The sequence below is a fragment of the Ixodes scapularis genome, unplaced genomic scaffold, assembly GCF_016920785.2.
Source record: "Ixodes scapularis isolate PalLabHiFi unplaced genomic scaffold, ASM1692078v2 PGA_scaffold0__279_contigs__length_252992795, whole genome shotgun sequence".
Taxonomy (NCBI): Eukaryota; Metazoa; Arthropoda; class Arachnida; order Ixodida; family Ixodidae; genus Ixodes; species Ixodes scapularis.
The window spans coordinates 161685447-161702801 of record NW_024609835.1 but is presented as its reverse complement, the minus strand read 5'-3'; the positions used below and the strand labels follow the sequence as shown (position 1 = coordinate 161702801).

Genomic DNA, 17355 nt, shown 5'->3' with positions numbered 1-17355 from the left:
GGAACGCTTCTGTTTGATGTGATCAACTCCCCAGATGTCCCGAAACATCGAACTCAAGGGGCCAGTGCTACGTAAACACAACATTTTTACGTTGGAACCTGGGAGAGCTCGTCACAGGTAAACTCGTCATATGGGGCAAGTTGTCATTGGACATCTTCTACACAGACTAGTCGTAACAGCAGCTAACTTGGCTCTTCTCCGCTTCGATAAAGTCTGTCTTGTCTCTGAACACGCATAAATAAGACAATCAAAATGGCCTATGAAAGATTTATGTATTTAGCGCTACTGAAAAAGATTGGTGAACAGTGCTCATACAAGTGGCATAGAATAAGCACACAATTTGACAGTATCGCCTTGATTACATTCACGCTTGGGTCAAGGTTTGAAACGAATGCTTTAATGGTTGCCAAGATAACAAAAAAGAAGAAAAAGCACAGCCTTCCCGCTGCGCTTTCTGACCTTTTGTATCGTTTGTATCGGAAAACAAAACAAAAAACAATAATAATAATAATAATAATAATGGGAGTTTATTTTCCAACAAAGAACAACTTTCGTATCGGAAAGTTTCGTAAAATTTTCGTATCGGAGAACAATATCTTTGACAACGATGAACACAAAAGGCCGCCAAGTACCAGCAGAGATGAAGAAGGGAATGTCGACACAGTGCAGTTTAGGCTAGCCAGGTGAGAATAACATGAGTAACAAACTTTTTCAAAGACAAGATTATCGGGTTGTACCTGCTACGAAGAAATGAGGAGCAAAAAATATGTGACGGGTTTCCTAAGGCTGAAAGGGTCCTACTATGGGTTCCCGTAGAACACAATTCCCTCCCTGACCGGCTCAACTCTGACCAGTTTTCTTATGATGAGTTTGCTGTGAGTTATGTGTGACGAGTGGGCCTCCCCCATTGTTTCGGTGGCATATGTTTCACAGATGTTTGGTGACCATTTCATCATAGAATGCAAGAAAACATATGGAAGAGCATGTAGTTGTGTCATATGTCTCCATTTTCTCCCAGCCTGGGGCATACTATAATTTCAAGGCATGTGTTGTTGCCAATATGAAAAGGCAGTGTGCAACGCACCAAGGTTTCACTAATAATGGAGCAGCTTGTGCCGACACATTTTGCCGCTTGACTTTTTGCTGGGTTCGACAGATATTCGAAAGAGTATTCAGGAATACAAATACTGAAATATATGTGCTGGAGGCCTCACATACAAATAATGAGAACCATGTGCTTTTGGTGTAACAGGATGTTTCAGTGATACTTCTAGAACTATGGCAAAAAAGTATCCTGGAGTGCAGATACTGAAGCATTCTTTTATTTCAAAATGGTGATGTTCCACACAAATATTTAATAATGCACCGCAGAATAGGCAACAATGTAAGTGGTGCAAGGCAATTCTCAATAGACTGTGTTAAATGCCCTCTACTGTTCAGCATCATTTGGTCTGATGAGCTTCAACGACACCCAGGGACAATTTAATTTGATGTGTTGATTCTTTTATCTCCCGGACCTAGTAGGCGAGTTCAACATGTCGTCGGCTGATTGGGTGAGGGTTGTGGGCTGCTAATGACTGGAGGAGGTGAATTGCACGTAAAATGGCACCCCTGACAATAAGTGTCTACAGCTATGTTCGAGGCATTGTTGTGTTTGTACCTCTCTGTACACCTCATCTCCAGGTTTTCCAGCATGGTGGAGGAAACCGACCGAGGAGCGTGACATACAGATGAATTCCGACAAAATATACAATAAGGTATCAGCATAAAGCAAACAAAAAATTAACACTGCCAAAGGACAAATATGAGTGTGCACTGTCATGGTCAGTCAGCAACTCTGACCAATTCACAAATTCTGGTTGGGGAGGTGAGAAGGGTTCAGTCCTAGGCAAGTACAGGTTGCAGTACCTGAACTTGTCGCTTTCTGTCGGTCTTTGCACTTTTCCTTTCTTGAACTCCTATTCACAGCTATGTTCGCTGACACCGGCGGTAACCCATTACTGCCCCCGGTGAATGCTATTCATGCTGGAGGCCAACGACTAGTTGACAGTTACCGTCTGCCCTAAACATCCCTTCTTTTTGTCTTATGTCCCTATTCGAGCCTTTCCTTCTATTGCCGACATTCCGGACCACTGAAAGAGGCAATGTCGCAAGCGAACAATGTCGACCCTCATGGACCCCTACCGTCGATTTATTTATTATTTGAAAGCCATGTCTCAGTGAATCTTGTTCTGCACTGGTCTTGGTTTTGCTGCTAGTGAGCTGTTGTTGCAGCTTATCTATTGTCACTCTCAAGGTCTATGATCCTGCTGTATACTAATGAAGGGGCCCTACCACTGCTCTTTGCATGTGCTAGTGGTTCACAGCCTGTTCCTGCTCCAATCATGACGGACCTTCTGAGGACATTTGACAAAGACGACTTTGACAGCTTTGTTTGTGACCTTAGAGAAGCATTTACTGATGACGTGATTGATAGTGTCGAGAAAAGCACACGTATGCAATCATCCTCTCGGGAGTGGCATTTGCACAGGAGAGCCAGGGTCACCAGCACAGTATGCCATGCCTTTAAGACAACAGCTACGAAGGTAGGGAAAGAGCCAGGGCCACATGATATGACGAGCCTTCTGAACGCAGTCTCATGCATGAGCAGCTTTCAAAAACCATCTATGAAAAGAGGGAAGGGCATGAAATTTGAGGCTGCTGCATTCTACATGACTTTACTGATAGCTGATGGACACCAGCCAGTGCTTGAAAACAGGGGATTCATCACCTGGAAAGACTTCCCTGTTATGGGCTGCTCTCCCGATGGTATAGTCAGTTATGATTGCGAGTGTTGTCTTGAAAAGCTGACCTTACTCGAAGTTAAGTGTCCCGACACCCAGAGAACTCCTTCTCTGGGTGTCGGCCTAAACCAGCATACATGACACAGATACAAGTTGCAATGGGAATTTTTGAACATCACATCTTGTCACTTCTTTGTCTACAAGTCACCAGAAGACTGGAGACAAGTGACTGTTGACTTTGATGCAAAGCACTTTGACACGTGTGTGCGTACTGTATATACAATGTACTCCAACTACCTCTTTCTCTCACTTCGAAGCAGTCTACAGAACATGGGTCGCTCTTTTGCTGCTTAGATGAACTCATGTTGAGTGTTATCTATACTTCATTCACCCCTAAGTTGACAGTGCGGTTTAAAGCTGCATGCTCGTTGGACGCTCGACTGCCAACGCTGCGCCACGTGACCACCTCCCTCTTCGCACGCTTGCGCCCGTTGAGCGAGGTCAAACAATAAAATTGGTCTGGCAAACATGTAGCTTCCAGCGCAATGTCAGTTTAGGGGTGAACAAAGTATACAGTGTGTGTTCAGTTTTCATTGTCTAGTTACCATAAAATTGTTCACCGTGTACGCACTAGCAGTTGCGAGGTTTCCTCTCAGCCGCCAGATATGCGAGACTGTGCTGTACAGATTTGAAAGCAATACAGTTGCTGACCCAAAGGAGATTGCCAAATCAACCATTTCATTTTGTATGTAACGAATAGGATCTCCGGAGGAGGAACCCCTGAGTATTCATATGCTGAAACGAAATAAAAATGCATATACAATTACAACAGGTTTCGCTGTCATTCAGTGTGAACCAATGGAATTACCCTTCAGAGCAAAAGCTGAAAAGAAATATTCCGCTTCCACCCCAGATCCCAAACGGTTGAAGCGATGGTGAGAATCGGGAGTACTACAATCGCGTTCATAAGTGCTTCGGGGTACTCTAAAGATAGCATTGCCGTAGGATGCCCACGGCGACGCCATTTTTACCATACCCCAAATTGCTTGCAAACGTTATTCTAAGACATAAAGGGCCCATGCAACGATTTCGAGTTCGAATTTCACGCATCTTGCGCAAACATACTGACACAAACGTGGCACAAGTATGCTCGTATTTAACGTGCTGAGCCACAAGCTTCGTTGTTGCCGTTTAATATCAAGAGTAAAAACGGACTATTTCTTTTCTTCTAGCCTTCGCAAAACATGATCACATAGCCACAGGGCCACAGAGTGACGTAGCCACAGGCTACTTCATTCACCCTCTAGTGACGGTGCAGCGAAGGCTATAAGCGAGAGCGAGCTCGCGCTCCTTGCTTTGAAACGTGTCTTCAGAGTGCGAGCGCTCGTTCCACAGAAGCCTGCTTCGAAGCCGCAAACTCGTGCCCGCAGCTTTCGCTGCCCTGAAAATACGGCATCGATGAAGCCATAGGGATCACCCGTGGTTGCGTCAGCCAAATGAGACTCGAGGATTGGGCACGAGTGCTGCATCATCGCTCGCTTGGACTCGATAACAATGAAAGCCTCCGTATGGATTCGGGTTAGAGCTCGTGTTCAATCACTGCGATGGCGGAAATGGCCGAGCTCCAACAGTGCGCGGGCAGAGCACGTGTCCTCTACATTGTCAACCCTAGCGCGTGGCTATGACAAACATTGGCGGCATAAAAGCGTAAAACCAGGTCACGTGACTGCTTGTTCGGGGTGCGAGTTGAGGGGGTGAAAACTGCTTGTTTTTCTTCAATTTTTGAAGCTACTCTTAGCACGCGGTGACATAGACTAATGCACTTCTCGATTAATATGGGCCTCAAGGATTCTTTCCGTACAGTATTTAGCGAAAGTGAGAAAATCGTTGCATGGCCCCTTTAACGCAAGCAAGCAAATGAACGACAACCACACTGGCACACCTGGGACAGGAAGAGGGACTCTTCTCTGCTTTCAGGTGTACAACCATATTTAAGGGCATGTACGGCATTCAGAATGCTCGTGTTGTGGTGGTGTTTAACCTGCTCTCTCTTCATGGTGCCTGTTCCATCTGCGTGTTTAGTGCCCTGGGCATCGGGAATGTCTGCCTAGTCTCTACAGACCCTTCTAGAGCCTTCCATGCCTTGTCTAACTGTAGGCACTTTCACTACAAGTGAACAATTCACTCTGAACTCACCCGATAGAAATTGGAAATTCAACTCACTAGTTCTGTCAGGATGAGACAACGCAATTCAGCACATTCAGCTTTCAAAGCAGCTTTGCTGTACAAGTGTAGATCAAGCAGTCACATTGAGATTAGGAAGACGGCTTTACAAACCATGAAACAAGCATTCTCACACTCTATACATATATACACACTCCATACATATATACACAAAACAGCAGGACAAACATGCTAAAAGATGTCGTTTCAGAAGCACTAGTTATATTACTCAAAACTTCTTAAAAAAACAGCACGAGAAGGGTGTATCATGGAACCAATTGCGCCGCGCAGCAGTATGCGGTATACGCCGTAAATATTGCTCAAATTAAATTTTTTTTTTTTCACGGAAAATGTGTCTTTTGACTTGTGCTTTCTATCCAGGCTGTTTGCAAAAATTTTGTTTGGTGCTGGAGTGGCCCTTTCACACATTTCACCCTTAGGTTTCTTTGAGCTGTGGTCCCTTGATGAGAGCAGGCTGCAGGTTGCAGAGCCCAGCAACAACAGCTACAATGTGGTCAAGGTGGTTGTTCTTTGCAAGATATGACGAGGGCACATACTTCAGTATCCGGAAGCATTTCATGCGACGGATCGATCTTTCCACATGTATTCGCAGTTTGGCTAGCCCCCGGGACACCACCGCATCCCGTGCAGCAAGCTGCTTTCCCTTCGTAAAGGAAGGCAGCGCAAGCTCTACTCCAATTGGCAGAATGTCAGCGATCGTGAAGCCCCTGTCAGCAAGGACTTCATCTCCATAGTCTAAGTGGTGGAGCAATCCAGAGTTTGCCGTCATGTACGGATCACTTGCCCGCACTCCGTAGGCTTTGGAAACAAACATGATGAAGCCGTTGGGAGCGACAGCATGGAGCACCTTGACCGTGTTATGGCTTTTATAGAAGCTGAACATCTTTCCTCTCCTCAAGAGGTTTCGTGGTCTATGACAGAAAGTGGTGGTCCCACAGGAGACACCCTGGCACCTTGGTTCACTGCAGGAGCAGATGATGGCTTTGTGGTGAACTTGGCAGCGCTTTTGGGCACCGTCCTCCTGCCCTCGTGTGGCACCCTCTGTTTTGACAAAAAAAGTAAGCATGGTTTGAAAATCATGGCGACGAGACCCTTTTCTGGGCACAAACGCTGAACAATGCACACAGAGGTAGGAAACGACGCTGGCCCTACTTCTTGCAGAGAGACATAGCAGAACGTGAGATGCGGCTTCCTTCGGGGTGGCTTTCCGCAAATCTTTTGACGTCCAACCCCTTACACAGCGCCTTCCTGCAATAAGCCTACATAGCGTTTTGTTTTCGCATGTCCACCACTCTGGCTAGCCAAATACATGGTTTTCACGTGTCGTCATTGTGGTCGCCATAGGTCTCATGAATGAGGTGGAAAGTATGTTGCCACACTGCTCTGCGAGCATTTCATGAAGCTGGATGGCACGTGCCAAGGATGCCATTTCTGGTTACTGAGTTTCGTCAGCGAAAACTGTGTATATTTTACAGCGGTATTCGCGACTCCAGGCACATGCTTTTAGGCCCTCAAACTTCAGTTTTATGCGATGTCCGCCATGCGATCGGTCGAAGGTTTTGATGCTGAAGTGCAAGTTAGCGCGAGACCCTCAACGATCAGGTTCGAATTGAGAATGTTTGGTGCTGTTTGCCCGTCTGCATCTGCGAATAGCTGTTATGGGCTCTTCCCACGCCCTGAAATGATGGCGTTGGGCATAGGGCGTCTGTCATCAATAAACCCGAATGTTGTAAAAAGATTTGTTACATTTGGCCGCGGTCAGTAGTAGATCCTGGGTCTGCTGGTTGTGAGGCGAGGGCTTTATTATAAAACTACTGTCACCTTAACTAACTCCTTTAGAGAACTTCAGGTGGTGAGGATACCTGCGCATACGAGTCTCATGCTACGCACGCTAGATATGCTTCCTGCATTGCCCTGGGATGCCGCGGAAAAAGATATTCATTTTATTTATCGATAACAGGTAGTACCAGGCAGAACAAGCCAGTGCGTCTCAAACCGACAATCACCAGCATGCTTACTTCACCACTCCTTACTATGGAGCACAGGAAAGCCTAAAGATGTGAACGCATAGCACCTCGTCACGCAACCGCCCATGCACCGAAGGTGCGTACAAAGGCAAGCAGCTCACGCTTATCGTTTGCCGTGGTCCATGTCGGGGTGAGATGCTAGTACATCTGGTATAACTGTGCGACGCCTCTCTGGTGTGTAAACCTCCGTAGCCCGGTGAAAACTGTTCTACCAAAAATGAGTCGCGCCGCGATCCGTCAAAGCTTCGGAAATGTGTTTGGAAAATTTGGGGAGTTTGAACTCTTTTCAGGACTTTGTATTTTTCAATAGGTAGCAGCCCGTGGAGCCACAAAGCATGCCCATCCCAACATACTTTACGTACCATAAAGCACACCTGAGTGGTTCCCACAAAAGGTTCATGCACATGTCAAATTTTGTCACGGGGTTCACACAGATTAATCACATCATCATAAGGCCAACAGAGCACTACTGAAAAAAAACCATTTGAAATTCAAACGGGTAGCAAACTGGTAAATCAAACGGGTGCAAACTTGTCGACCTGTTTGGATCAAACATGATTATGGGATACGGGTAGCCGTTTGAAACGGTACCCGCTCGAAACGTTACCCATTTGTTACAGGCGCCCGTTTGATACGGGTGCCCGTTTGATACAGGTGCCCGATCGACCTTGCACGTGACCACACGTTTGAACGTGCCATTCGAATCGAGAAATCATGCGCTAGCCCTAAACGGGGATCGTCTGGTAGGTTGGTTATCTTAAACTTATTTAAGACGTTCCGAAACTCATAAACCTATTTATAACATGGAGGAAACACGTAGAACAAATGTGCTCACGTAGGTGCTTGCAAATAGACAGGAAAACAGGCACAAAAGATTGTTTTCAATTCTCTTCGAAGCTTATTACGTCTTCTGTAGACAAGCACAAACGTGCAAGCGATCTGTGAAATGTGAGAGGCACTCTAAGCTTTTATACAACTGAGAAGATAGCAAACCAAACAAGAGCCGAGGTAATTCTAGACTATGAAGGTAGACTTTCGGGAAATTATTCGCCCGGCTGCCGCGAGAATAGTGGCTGCATAATTATATAGATAATCTGGAAGAGTACGAGCAGAAGAACGGTCAATCGTTGCCAAAAAATAGGTTGCAGTGCACTTACCATAAAAATAGCGGACTTGAAAGATGTAATCCGTGATAGTTGTCGACACGGTCAAAACAGGACAACAACCCAAACACAAATGAGAAGGAACGGCTTCTTGGAAGTTTCAACACGATGTGGCGCACAAGCTGTCATTTGCCGAACCCAACCAAAAAGCAAGAATTCCTGACTTCTTCGAAGAATCGCTTGTTGCCGATATAGACGTAGGACTTTTCGAACACTGATAGCTTTGGTGCACATCCAATACGTTGTCGAGAGACATCCTAATAAGACCGCATGGTTAGGCGACGAATCGAAGCAGGTGGACGCGCTAATTTCGAGCTGGAACTGACAACAAGCAGACAAAGAAAAAAGCGGCATAGAGTAATATAGTAAACGTCAAGAGAGGACACAGGAGCCGATTCGCGGCCCAGATAGTGCGTTTAATACCCTCCGCTATGTGGCGCTTTTCTGCAATTTGGTTAAAATTACTTAAAACTCTTTCCGTGAAAAGTATTTATTTTTTTAAATGGCAATCATTTAAAATTGTTTAAAGTACTTCAAACGACTAAATAGCTTAAATTAAATACGTCACAAAGACCACCTGATGAATGGCGCCTGCCATGGCCTGTCTGCCTGCACGCCGTCGCCTCTGCTCGTCCCTGCGTCGTTCGTCTGTGCCGTGCGTGACGTCCATCTGTGCTTTCTGCTGCATCATGTTCGGTCGACTTTGCATCAATCAAGGTGACGCATGACCGCCCGCGTGCTCGCATGCTCGGCGTGAATTCGTGCAGCCGATCGGTTCGAGCTTCTCGCGCTGTTGTTTCTGCCGGGCTGTCTGGCTGCACTTCAACGTGTGTGCATGTTGATTTTCGATGAGATTGATTTAAAAAAATAATACAACTTACGACTCTGCACACGACATTGTCCATGGGTTCACAGATGACGGTGTTGAACGAACCTCTAACATTCCAGATAGAGCCTTGGTTGTCATGCTGTCTGAAATTTCCAGGAGGTGCGTTTAGCCCATTGCATACACTGTTGTGCACACTTCAACAACGTCTTCTGTTTAACGCAGTCTCCTCATTTCTCTCATTCGGGAGCTTAAAGGGGCGGTGCAACGATATTCAATTGGAATGTTTTTCACTTTACACGAGCTTACTGGCTCTAGTGTGACTCAAGGATACTCGCACGCAACGCCACTGACCAAGAAACTCCTTTGTTGCGCTGTAATTTCGAGGACAAAACCGAGTGTTTTCATTCAATCTCTCCCTAGAAAAACCTGATGACGTAGCTGACCGCCCAGTGACGATATTTGAATATGGCGCATAGATTGGACCCGAGCATGGCGTGGACACTCGATTTGGGCTCGTGGTAACCAATAGCTCGAGAAACATTCAGGTAGTGTTCTGTGTCCAATCGCTGCAATGACGACAACAGCCGAACCATAACAATGTCTGGAACTCAGCGCGTGTCCTGTGCCATGCCAACTCCAGCGCATGGCTATGATCAACATTGGCGGCATATAATTGGCTCCAGATCACGGGGCCGCTTGTTCTGGCTGCGAGTTGAGGAGGTGAACTCTGCTGGTTTTTTTTGTTTATTTTTTTCTGCGACTTCGATTGCGTGTGGTGAAAACGAACGGGTATTTTACAGATGATTAACGTCAGGGATTCGTCCTAAGCGGTATTTGAGCAAAATATAAATATCAGTGCATCGCTCCTTTAAGACTGTCGGCTTCACAGTAAAGGCTGTGGTCCGTGGTTAGGGAGCTTCAAACATAAGCTTGGTGTGTGTTATGATAAGCCATTTTTTGAAGTTGACAACGAACAGGTTTACTTTGTCTTTGATGTTCCGCACTTTCCCAAAACAACCAAGAGCGATCTCCAAGCCCACAAACTTTGCATTGGAAATGAGGTCATTGAGTGGTCGTCTATTGTTAAACTTTATTGTTCTATCCATGAGATGAGCTTGCAATTGGCTCCGAAACTTTCTCAGAGACACATTTTTTCAAGAACCTTTCTGTAACATGGAAGAAAATTGTGCCCCACAGGTACTGAGTGCCTCGCTCTTTCTTGCAATCATATCCATTGTTTATGCCAAGGATCTTCCTGAGGCAGTCATGGCTACAGCCTATTTCTGTGATAGGATGTGCATACTTTTTGATTTTCTAAATAGCTAAAAACTTCAAGAAGACAGGGCAGAAGTTGCGTCATGCCATTCTGAAGGGAGAATCTGAAATACTTGATTTTCTCCACCAGTAACTCGGATGGATTTGAACATGGCAGTTCCAAAGTAGGAGGCAGCCATAAGCCATCATTGGGTTGCAAGTTACTATAAAAAGTGTCCTCATGCTCTGGGATGAGATTTCAAGCAGCCATCACTTTAAGTTCTTACTTACACGACGCCTGCAGCAAGACGCACTTGAGAACGTTTTTGGAGCTATATACGACAAATGCTGGGCTGCTACACAAACCCAAATGTGCATCAGTTCACCTCAGGACTAAAACACCTCCGGATAAAGAAACTGTTCAAACTGTCGGACAATAAAAACGTAGAGGATGACAAGGCTGGGACCTCCTAAAGGAGTTGCAAATATCTTCGCACCATGAAAATTTATTTTCAGACATTGTGGAATGTCTTCCAATTGATAACTTCCCGCCACTAGAGGATATTTCTGAGCTGGCATCAGACATCAGGTCTAACATAACTGATGACTCGTCAACTTTTTATTACGTTTGGAGCTATTTGATCAAGCTTTTGCTTGAACAGACAACTTACAGCTGTGGCGGTTGACAGCTGCTATCGGATGAGTCTAATAACTTGACGAGGCCTCACCAGTACTGTCTTGTTCCTAAAGCATACCACTTGCCTGGAAAATTCTTCGGGAACTTAGTAGTACCATCACAAGCTGCCTTTCATTTCATTCAGCAACTAGAAAATCACTTTCTTCCGATAATAGAGAGTGCGACACATGTTCGAGGAGTGTGTGCCGCCTTGTATAGCACACTTTGATGTCAGGGTGGTTTTAGCCTTTGCCCAGAGGAGTACCACCAAGGGTTTTTAAGATTGTTTTGCAGAATACGCTCGTGTTGACATGTTTGATTGCTTAATTGGAATTTGGACCAAGTTCGGTTGCACTTTACAGTTGCTAGTAAGAACGAGACAGGTTTAACTGTTAATAATGTATTAACAGAGGCGGTTGCCAAACCAAAAACAAAAAGTGCTTATGAAGTGGGCGGTGCAGCTTGCTCTCCAAATATTTGTTCCCCTTTTTCCAGCGAATGTGTATCACGGCTCCCTAACAAAAATATTTGTCCACTTTCTACAAAATTTCGATAGAAAATAGTGTATAGAGGCTAAAAATATTTGAAAGAAAATGTTTCCACTTTTGTATCCACTGTCCATAGTTCTTCAGCCACTTTTTTCTGAAGCCATATTTCTTTTCTGAACAATTTCGGGGAATGTTTAGGGACGTTGAATCTTGTCAGATTTCAAATGGAGTTCTCATATCTCGGTAAAGGCTCGCCCGCAGTGAGTTTGAGGCTATGCGAATAGATGTTTTTTTTTTTTATATTTGTCGGAAATCGGGATTTTGTACTATCCGGTGTGTGCTTCGCACTGTTATTATACTCTTATGACTGGTAATGACAGCGATGTCTTATTTATTTTTGCACTTACTTCCCGTACCCGAGTCGGCGTGAAAATGAATGTATCATACAGCATGTTGCCCGTGGAAAGGTTTTGTTAACTTGGTTCCGCTAAGAATCTATTACGAAGTGTACGATATGCCGAAGTCCTTCATATTCATTTATTCTTGTGAGTATCGATCTCTTTCGTTTAAAACTTACAGAGCTTCTGAAGTAAATCATGTATACATGAATGTGGTCCAATAAAATGTGTTCGAACCACTTGCTGTTGTTGACCCCAAAATGCTCCACCAGCCAGGAGTCAATGCGGCGATTGTGTAACTTCAATGCTTTACCATAGAAAAAGAAAAAGAAATATATACACTTCTGCTTTGTGAAGTAAGTTGAAATATTGTTCGACACATTTTGCACGGACTCTATTGTAAAAAATAAAGCAAAAGTGCGTCAGTATTAAAAAAAAAGAAGAAAAAAAGAAAAAAAACAGCGGTTTTGGGAGTCAAGGTGCTCCCGAGAGATGAGCGAGGCGGGGAGGAAAGAGAGAGAGAAGGGTACCAGAGAACCGGAGCAGAAACGCCCAAACTGAAACCTAACTAACTTGACCGGAAACGGAATCAGATTATACTTAATACCGCCCGCTAGGAGCACTACCTGTCACTGGTCTATCTGGGCCGCTGGGGCCTATGGCAGTGTCGCCTCTTTACCTTGTGTATATTACTCTATGAAAGCGGCTGCTAGGCGCACCCTTCCGGATCTCGATGCTTATCAGCGTGTAGCTCGCGCGCGGGTGCGGGTCACGTGACGGGTGACAAGAGAGGAGGGAGGGGGCGAGGACCACAGGGACAGCCCCTCTCCCTCTCCCCAGGCATTCCAGAGAAATGTGTTTTTGTAACGTAAAAAAAAAAAAAAAAACGCGCGCGCGCGCGCGCGCATTTTAGCACGTTTGAATTTTGGAAATGGCGGCGGGGCGGCCAGAAGCTCGGCTTGCGCCCGAGCGAAGAAAGTACTCAGCGCGAGCTCGTAGTTTGACTGCTACAACGGCGGGCCTGCTCTCGCAATGCTCGATGTTCTTGCAGCCGCGTGTACGCGGGCTACCTTCGCTGCGGCTTGAATTAAAGTGAAACGGAGTTTAGACGGACTTTCTTTCAAGCGGTCGCGTCTTCTGCGAGAGTGATTCGAGCTGAATAAGTAAATTGAGGCAACAAAGATGCACAAAGTTTTAAAGCTCTGTCAAAAATATCGGCTTAACAACGTCGCGCGTTTACGTAAAACAACAACAACAAAAAAAAATGTTAGTTTTAGTTGCAGTATAAGCGAACATCAGCGCAATTGAAATATAAATATAATTACTTGCATTACGCGGACGATCTGAAATCGATGAACCGGCGCTCCCAGCCTTCCGGAAACATTGGCTGCCACGGCTGAAACGCTAGGCGTGCCCACGCCGCCGATCTGTACGTTCAATATCAAACAGGCTCCGGAGAGCCGTTTGATTAAACCGGTGCAGTTTGACACATGGTCACCGGTTTGAGCAAATGTGCGACAACTTTGCCCAACCGAGTCACCCATTTGCCCAGACGAGCGACCCGTTTGCCAAAGGAGTGACCTGTTTGTCCAAATAGGTGACCGTTATGGCTCATACAGGGGACCCCTTTGAGCCATACGGGCGACCCCTTTGACAAACTGGTGACCGGTATGGTTAAACTGTTACCGGTATGAACCCGTTTTTTTTCATATAGGCGCCAAATGGTTTTTTTCAGTAGGGAGGTGTACTGCGAAACAGACAAGAATACACTAGGGCCCAATAAAATGTTGTGGCTATCGCTGTGACCATACTGTACAGTCACACAGGGCTGCTCATTTTTTTGGTTTAGGTCCCACACCTGGCACAACTTTTCAGGCAGTATTATCGTGAACTGTATTAAAGAGAACGCCGGAGTGCTTGGCAGATAGCCTCGAAGCCTCCTGTGACACCATGTGGTGGCTGCTCTTGGGACAAATGTGCAGAGGGCAGAGCGTGCAACGGGACAGCACCACTCCTCTTACTTTGGTTCTAGGAGCGGCAACAGCGTATCATCACAGCAGGCTCTGAGGCTAATTGCCACGCGCTCCTGCCTTCCCTCTCATACAGTTCACGATAGTACCTGATGTTTTGGTTACCTCTGCCAACATGGATGCTTGTCTGCTTCAAGATTTGGCTTTTTAGAGCGCAGCTCTTAGGGGCCCGTTTCCGGCTTGAGCGGCGTCGCCGTCGCCGTCGGCGTCGGCGTCGGCGTAACCGCGCGGTGCATCATGGGAAATGTCCCATAATGCACCGCGCGAGCCCCCCACCGGGGTCACGTGACCTCGTGGGGGGCACGTGACCCCCCCGAGGTCACGTGACCCCGGTGCATCATGGGAAATGTCCCATAATGCACCGCGCGAGCCCCCCACCGGGGTCACGTGACCTCGTGGGGGGCACGTGACCCCCCGAGGTCACGTGACCCCCCGAAGTCACGTGACTCCCCTGAGGTCACGTGACCCCCTCCTCGAGGTCACGTGACCCCCGCCGATGTCGCGTGACCCCCCGATGACGTCATCCTCACTGATGACGTCACCGGCATCCACATCGTCATCGTCATCATCACTGATGACGTCACCGGCATCCACATCGTCATCGTCATCATCACTGATGACGTCACCGGCATCCACATCGTCATCGTCATCATCACTGATGACGTCACCGGCATCCACATCGTCATCGTCATCATCACTGATGACGTCACCGGCATCCACATCATCATCGTCATCATCACTGATGACGTCACCGGCATCCACATCGTCATCGTCATCATCACTGATGACGTCACCGGCATCCACATCGTCATCATCACTGATGACGTCACCGGCATCCGCATCGTCATCGTCATCATCACTGATGACGTCACCGGCATCCACATCGTCATCGTCATCATCACTGATGACGTCACCGGCATCCACATCGTCATCATCACTGATGACGTCACCGGCATCCACATCGTCATCGTCATCATCACTGATGACGTCACCGGCATCCACATCGTCATCGTCATCATCACTGATGACGTCACCGGCATCCACATCATCATCGTCATCATCACTGATGACGTCACCGGCATCCACATCGTCATCGTCATCATCACTGATGACGTCACCGGCATCCACATCGTCATCATCACTGATGACGTCACCGGCATCCGCATCGTCATCGTCATCATCACTGATGACGTCACCGGCATCCACATCGTCATCGTCATCATCACTGATGACGTCACCGGCATCCACATCGTCATCATCATTGATGACGTCACCGGCATCCGCATCGTCATCGTCATCATCACTGATGACGTTACCGACATCCGCATCGTCATCATCACTGATGACATCATCAGTGACGTCACTGATGTCGTCACCGGCATCCGCATCGTCATCATCACTCATCACTCGCTGATGACGTCATCATCACTGATGACGTCATCAGCGACGTCACTGATGACGTCACCGACATTCGCATCGTCATCGTCATCATCACTGGTGAAGTCATCAGTGACGTCACTAATGACGTCATCGGTACCCGCATCGTCATCGTCAGTGATGACGTCATCAGTGACGTCAGTGATGACATCATCGGCACTGGGGGTCACGTGACCCCCAAGGTCACGTGACCCCCCACTGGTTAGTTTAACCCCCCCCCCCAGTGCCCTTCCCTCCTCCTCCTCAAGAGCTGCGCTCTAATTCGGTGTTACAGGGAGTTGTAAGCGGCTTTCATTTTTTGTGTTAATTTCTAAAGACTATGAAGAGGAAAAAACGGATTCTTACATAATGACCAACTCTGGATTTTTTTACTGCCTAGAGTCTAAGTAGTCAGAAAATCTAGAGTTTGCACTATGTACCCTAGGGACTACAAAGATGGAGGCCCTTGGTGACAGGGGCTTCATGATTGCTAATCGTAATGTCATGATGGCTACATAAAAGCTAGTCACCTTTTTACGTGGCACCTGCTTTTATGCAGCATTGAGAACAAAAACTAGCCTGGCAACTGGCGTTCTGAGTTTTTCCGTTTTAGTGCAAGCCTGAAATCCGACAGGGTAAAACAATACCACCACAACATCTAATTTTATTGCTGCAACTACATTTGTAACGCTAGGCAGTTTGATAAAAAATTATGCATACCTTGTTTTCCTTTCCCAGATGTTCAGTTGGATAAGGGTTCATGCTGGTTGGCCGCCCGTCCGGAAAGTGGATGGAGCAAACTTGCAAAAGCAATTGGCAGCTTGTACAGAGCACAGGAGTGGGTTTGCACATGTTGTACTCTCCTTAAAGGGATGCTGAACCGAATTCTGTGCATCATATATCAAGGCAGGTGCAATAGGCGGGACGCTACAAACCCCCACAACATCACTCACACCACGATATTTCGAACGGATGGCCATATTTTTGTAAAAGAACGGAGCGATTCAATGAGGCAGACGAGGCCTGTTACATTCCGATTGTCATTCTCTCTAGCCTTCGCTTCGTCCTCTCGAGGAGGTGGACTGAACTGAGGAGAAGAGAAAGACTGCCAGTTTCTTCCATTCTCAACCGTTCCTAGAGAATGGCAACGGCACATTCTCGGTTCAATCGAGCCCTTTTAGAGCGCAGCTCTTAGGCGCCCGTTTCCGGCTTGAGCGGCGTCGCCGTCGCCGTCGCTGTCGGCGTAACCGCGCAGTGCATTATGGGTAAATTTCCCCGCTAAATCTAGCGGAAAAAATTTCCCCGCTAAATTTAGCGGGGAAATATTTTCGCTAGATTTAGCGGGGAAATTTTTCCCACTAAACTTAGCGGAAAAAATTTTCCGGCTAGATCTAGCGGAAAAATTTCCCCGCTAAATCTAGCGGAAGAAATTTCCCCGCTAAATGAAGCGGGGAAATTTTGGTCACGACCGGGGGGGTCACGTGACCTGGGGAGTCACGTGACACCTCCCCCTAGGTCACGTGACACCCCCAAGTCACGTGACCCTTTCCCCTATGTCACGTGACCCCCCCCCCCCCCGAGAACACGTGGCCCTCAGTACCCTTCCCTCCTCCTCCTCAAGGACTGCGCTCCAATTCGGCGTTACAGGGAGTTGTAAACGGCTTTCACTTTTTGTCCAAAAATCTGGCCATCCGTTTCAGATATCGCTGTATGAGTGATGTTTTGGCGTCCGTAGTGTCCTGCTGAACATGTCTGCGGCCTCATTTTGTGAAATCCGAATTTTGGTTCAGCATCCCTTTAAAAGCTGGACAATGCCTTTATCAAGCCTGTATCCAGCACCCCCCTCCCCCCTCCCCAGAAATCTATCTTGCCGGTGCCTCCTCTTCCCCCTCCCCCTCATACAGCATTTTGTCATAAGCGTATCCCCCCCCCCCCCCCCCAAAAAAAAAAATAAATAAAAAATAAAAAATCCTGGCTGCGTGCCTGGCCTGTACCACGCTGACCTTTTCCTCTGAATAGCAAACATTATCGACACCTTCTACATTCT

The 17355-nt window shown here is 46.9% G+C and overlaps 1 protein-coding gene across 1 annotated transcript; it reads right to left on the bottom strand.

Annotated features, from left to right (window-relative positions):
* Positions 1–5442: 5442 nt before the first annotated feature.
* LOC120842447 lies at positions 5443–6093 on the bottom strand. Its single transcript, XM_040213576.1, has one exon. It carries the CDS (start codon positions 6091–6093, stop codon positions 5443–5445), a length of 651 nt encoding a protein of 216 aa, XP_040069510.1.
* Positions 6094–17355: the final 11262 nt, after the last annotated feature.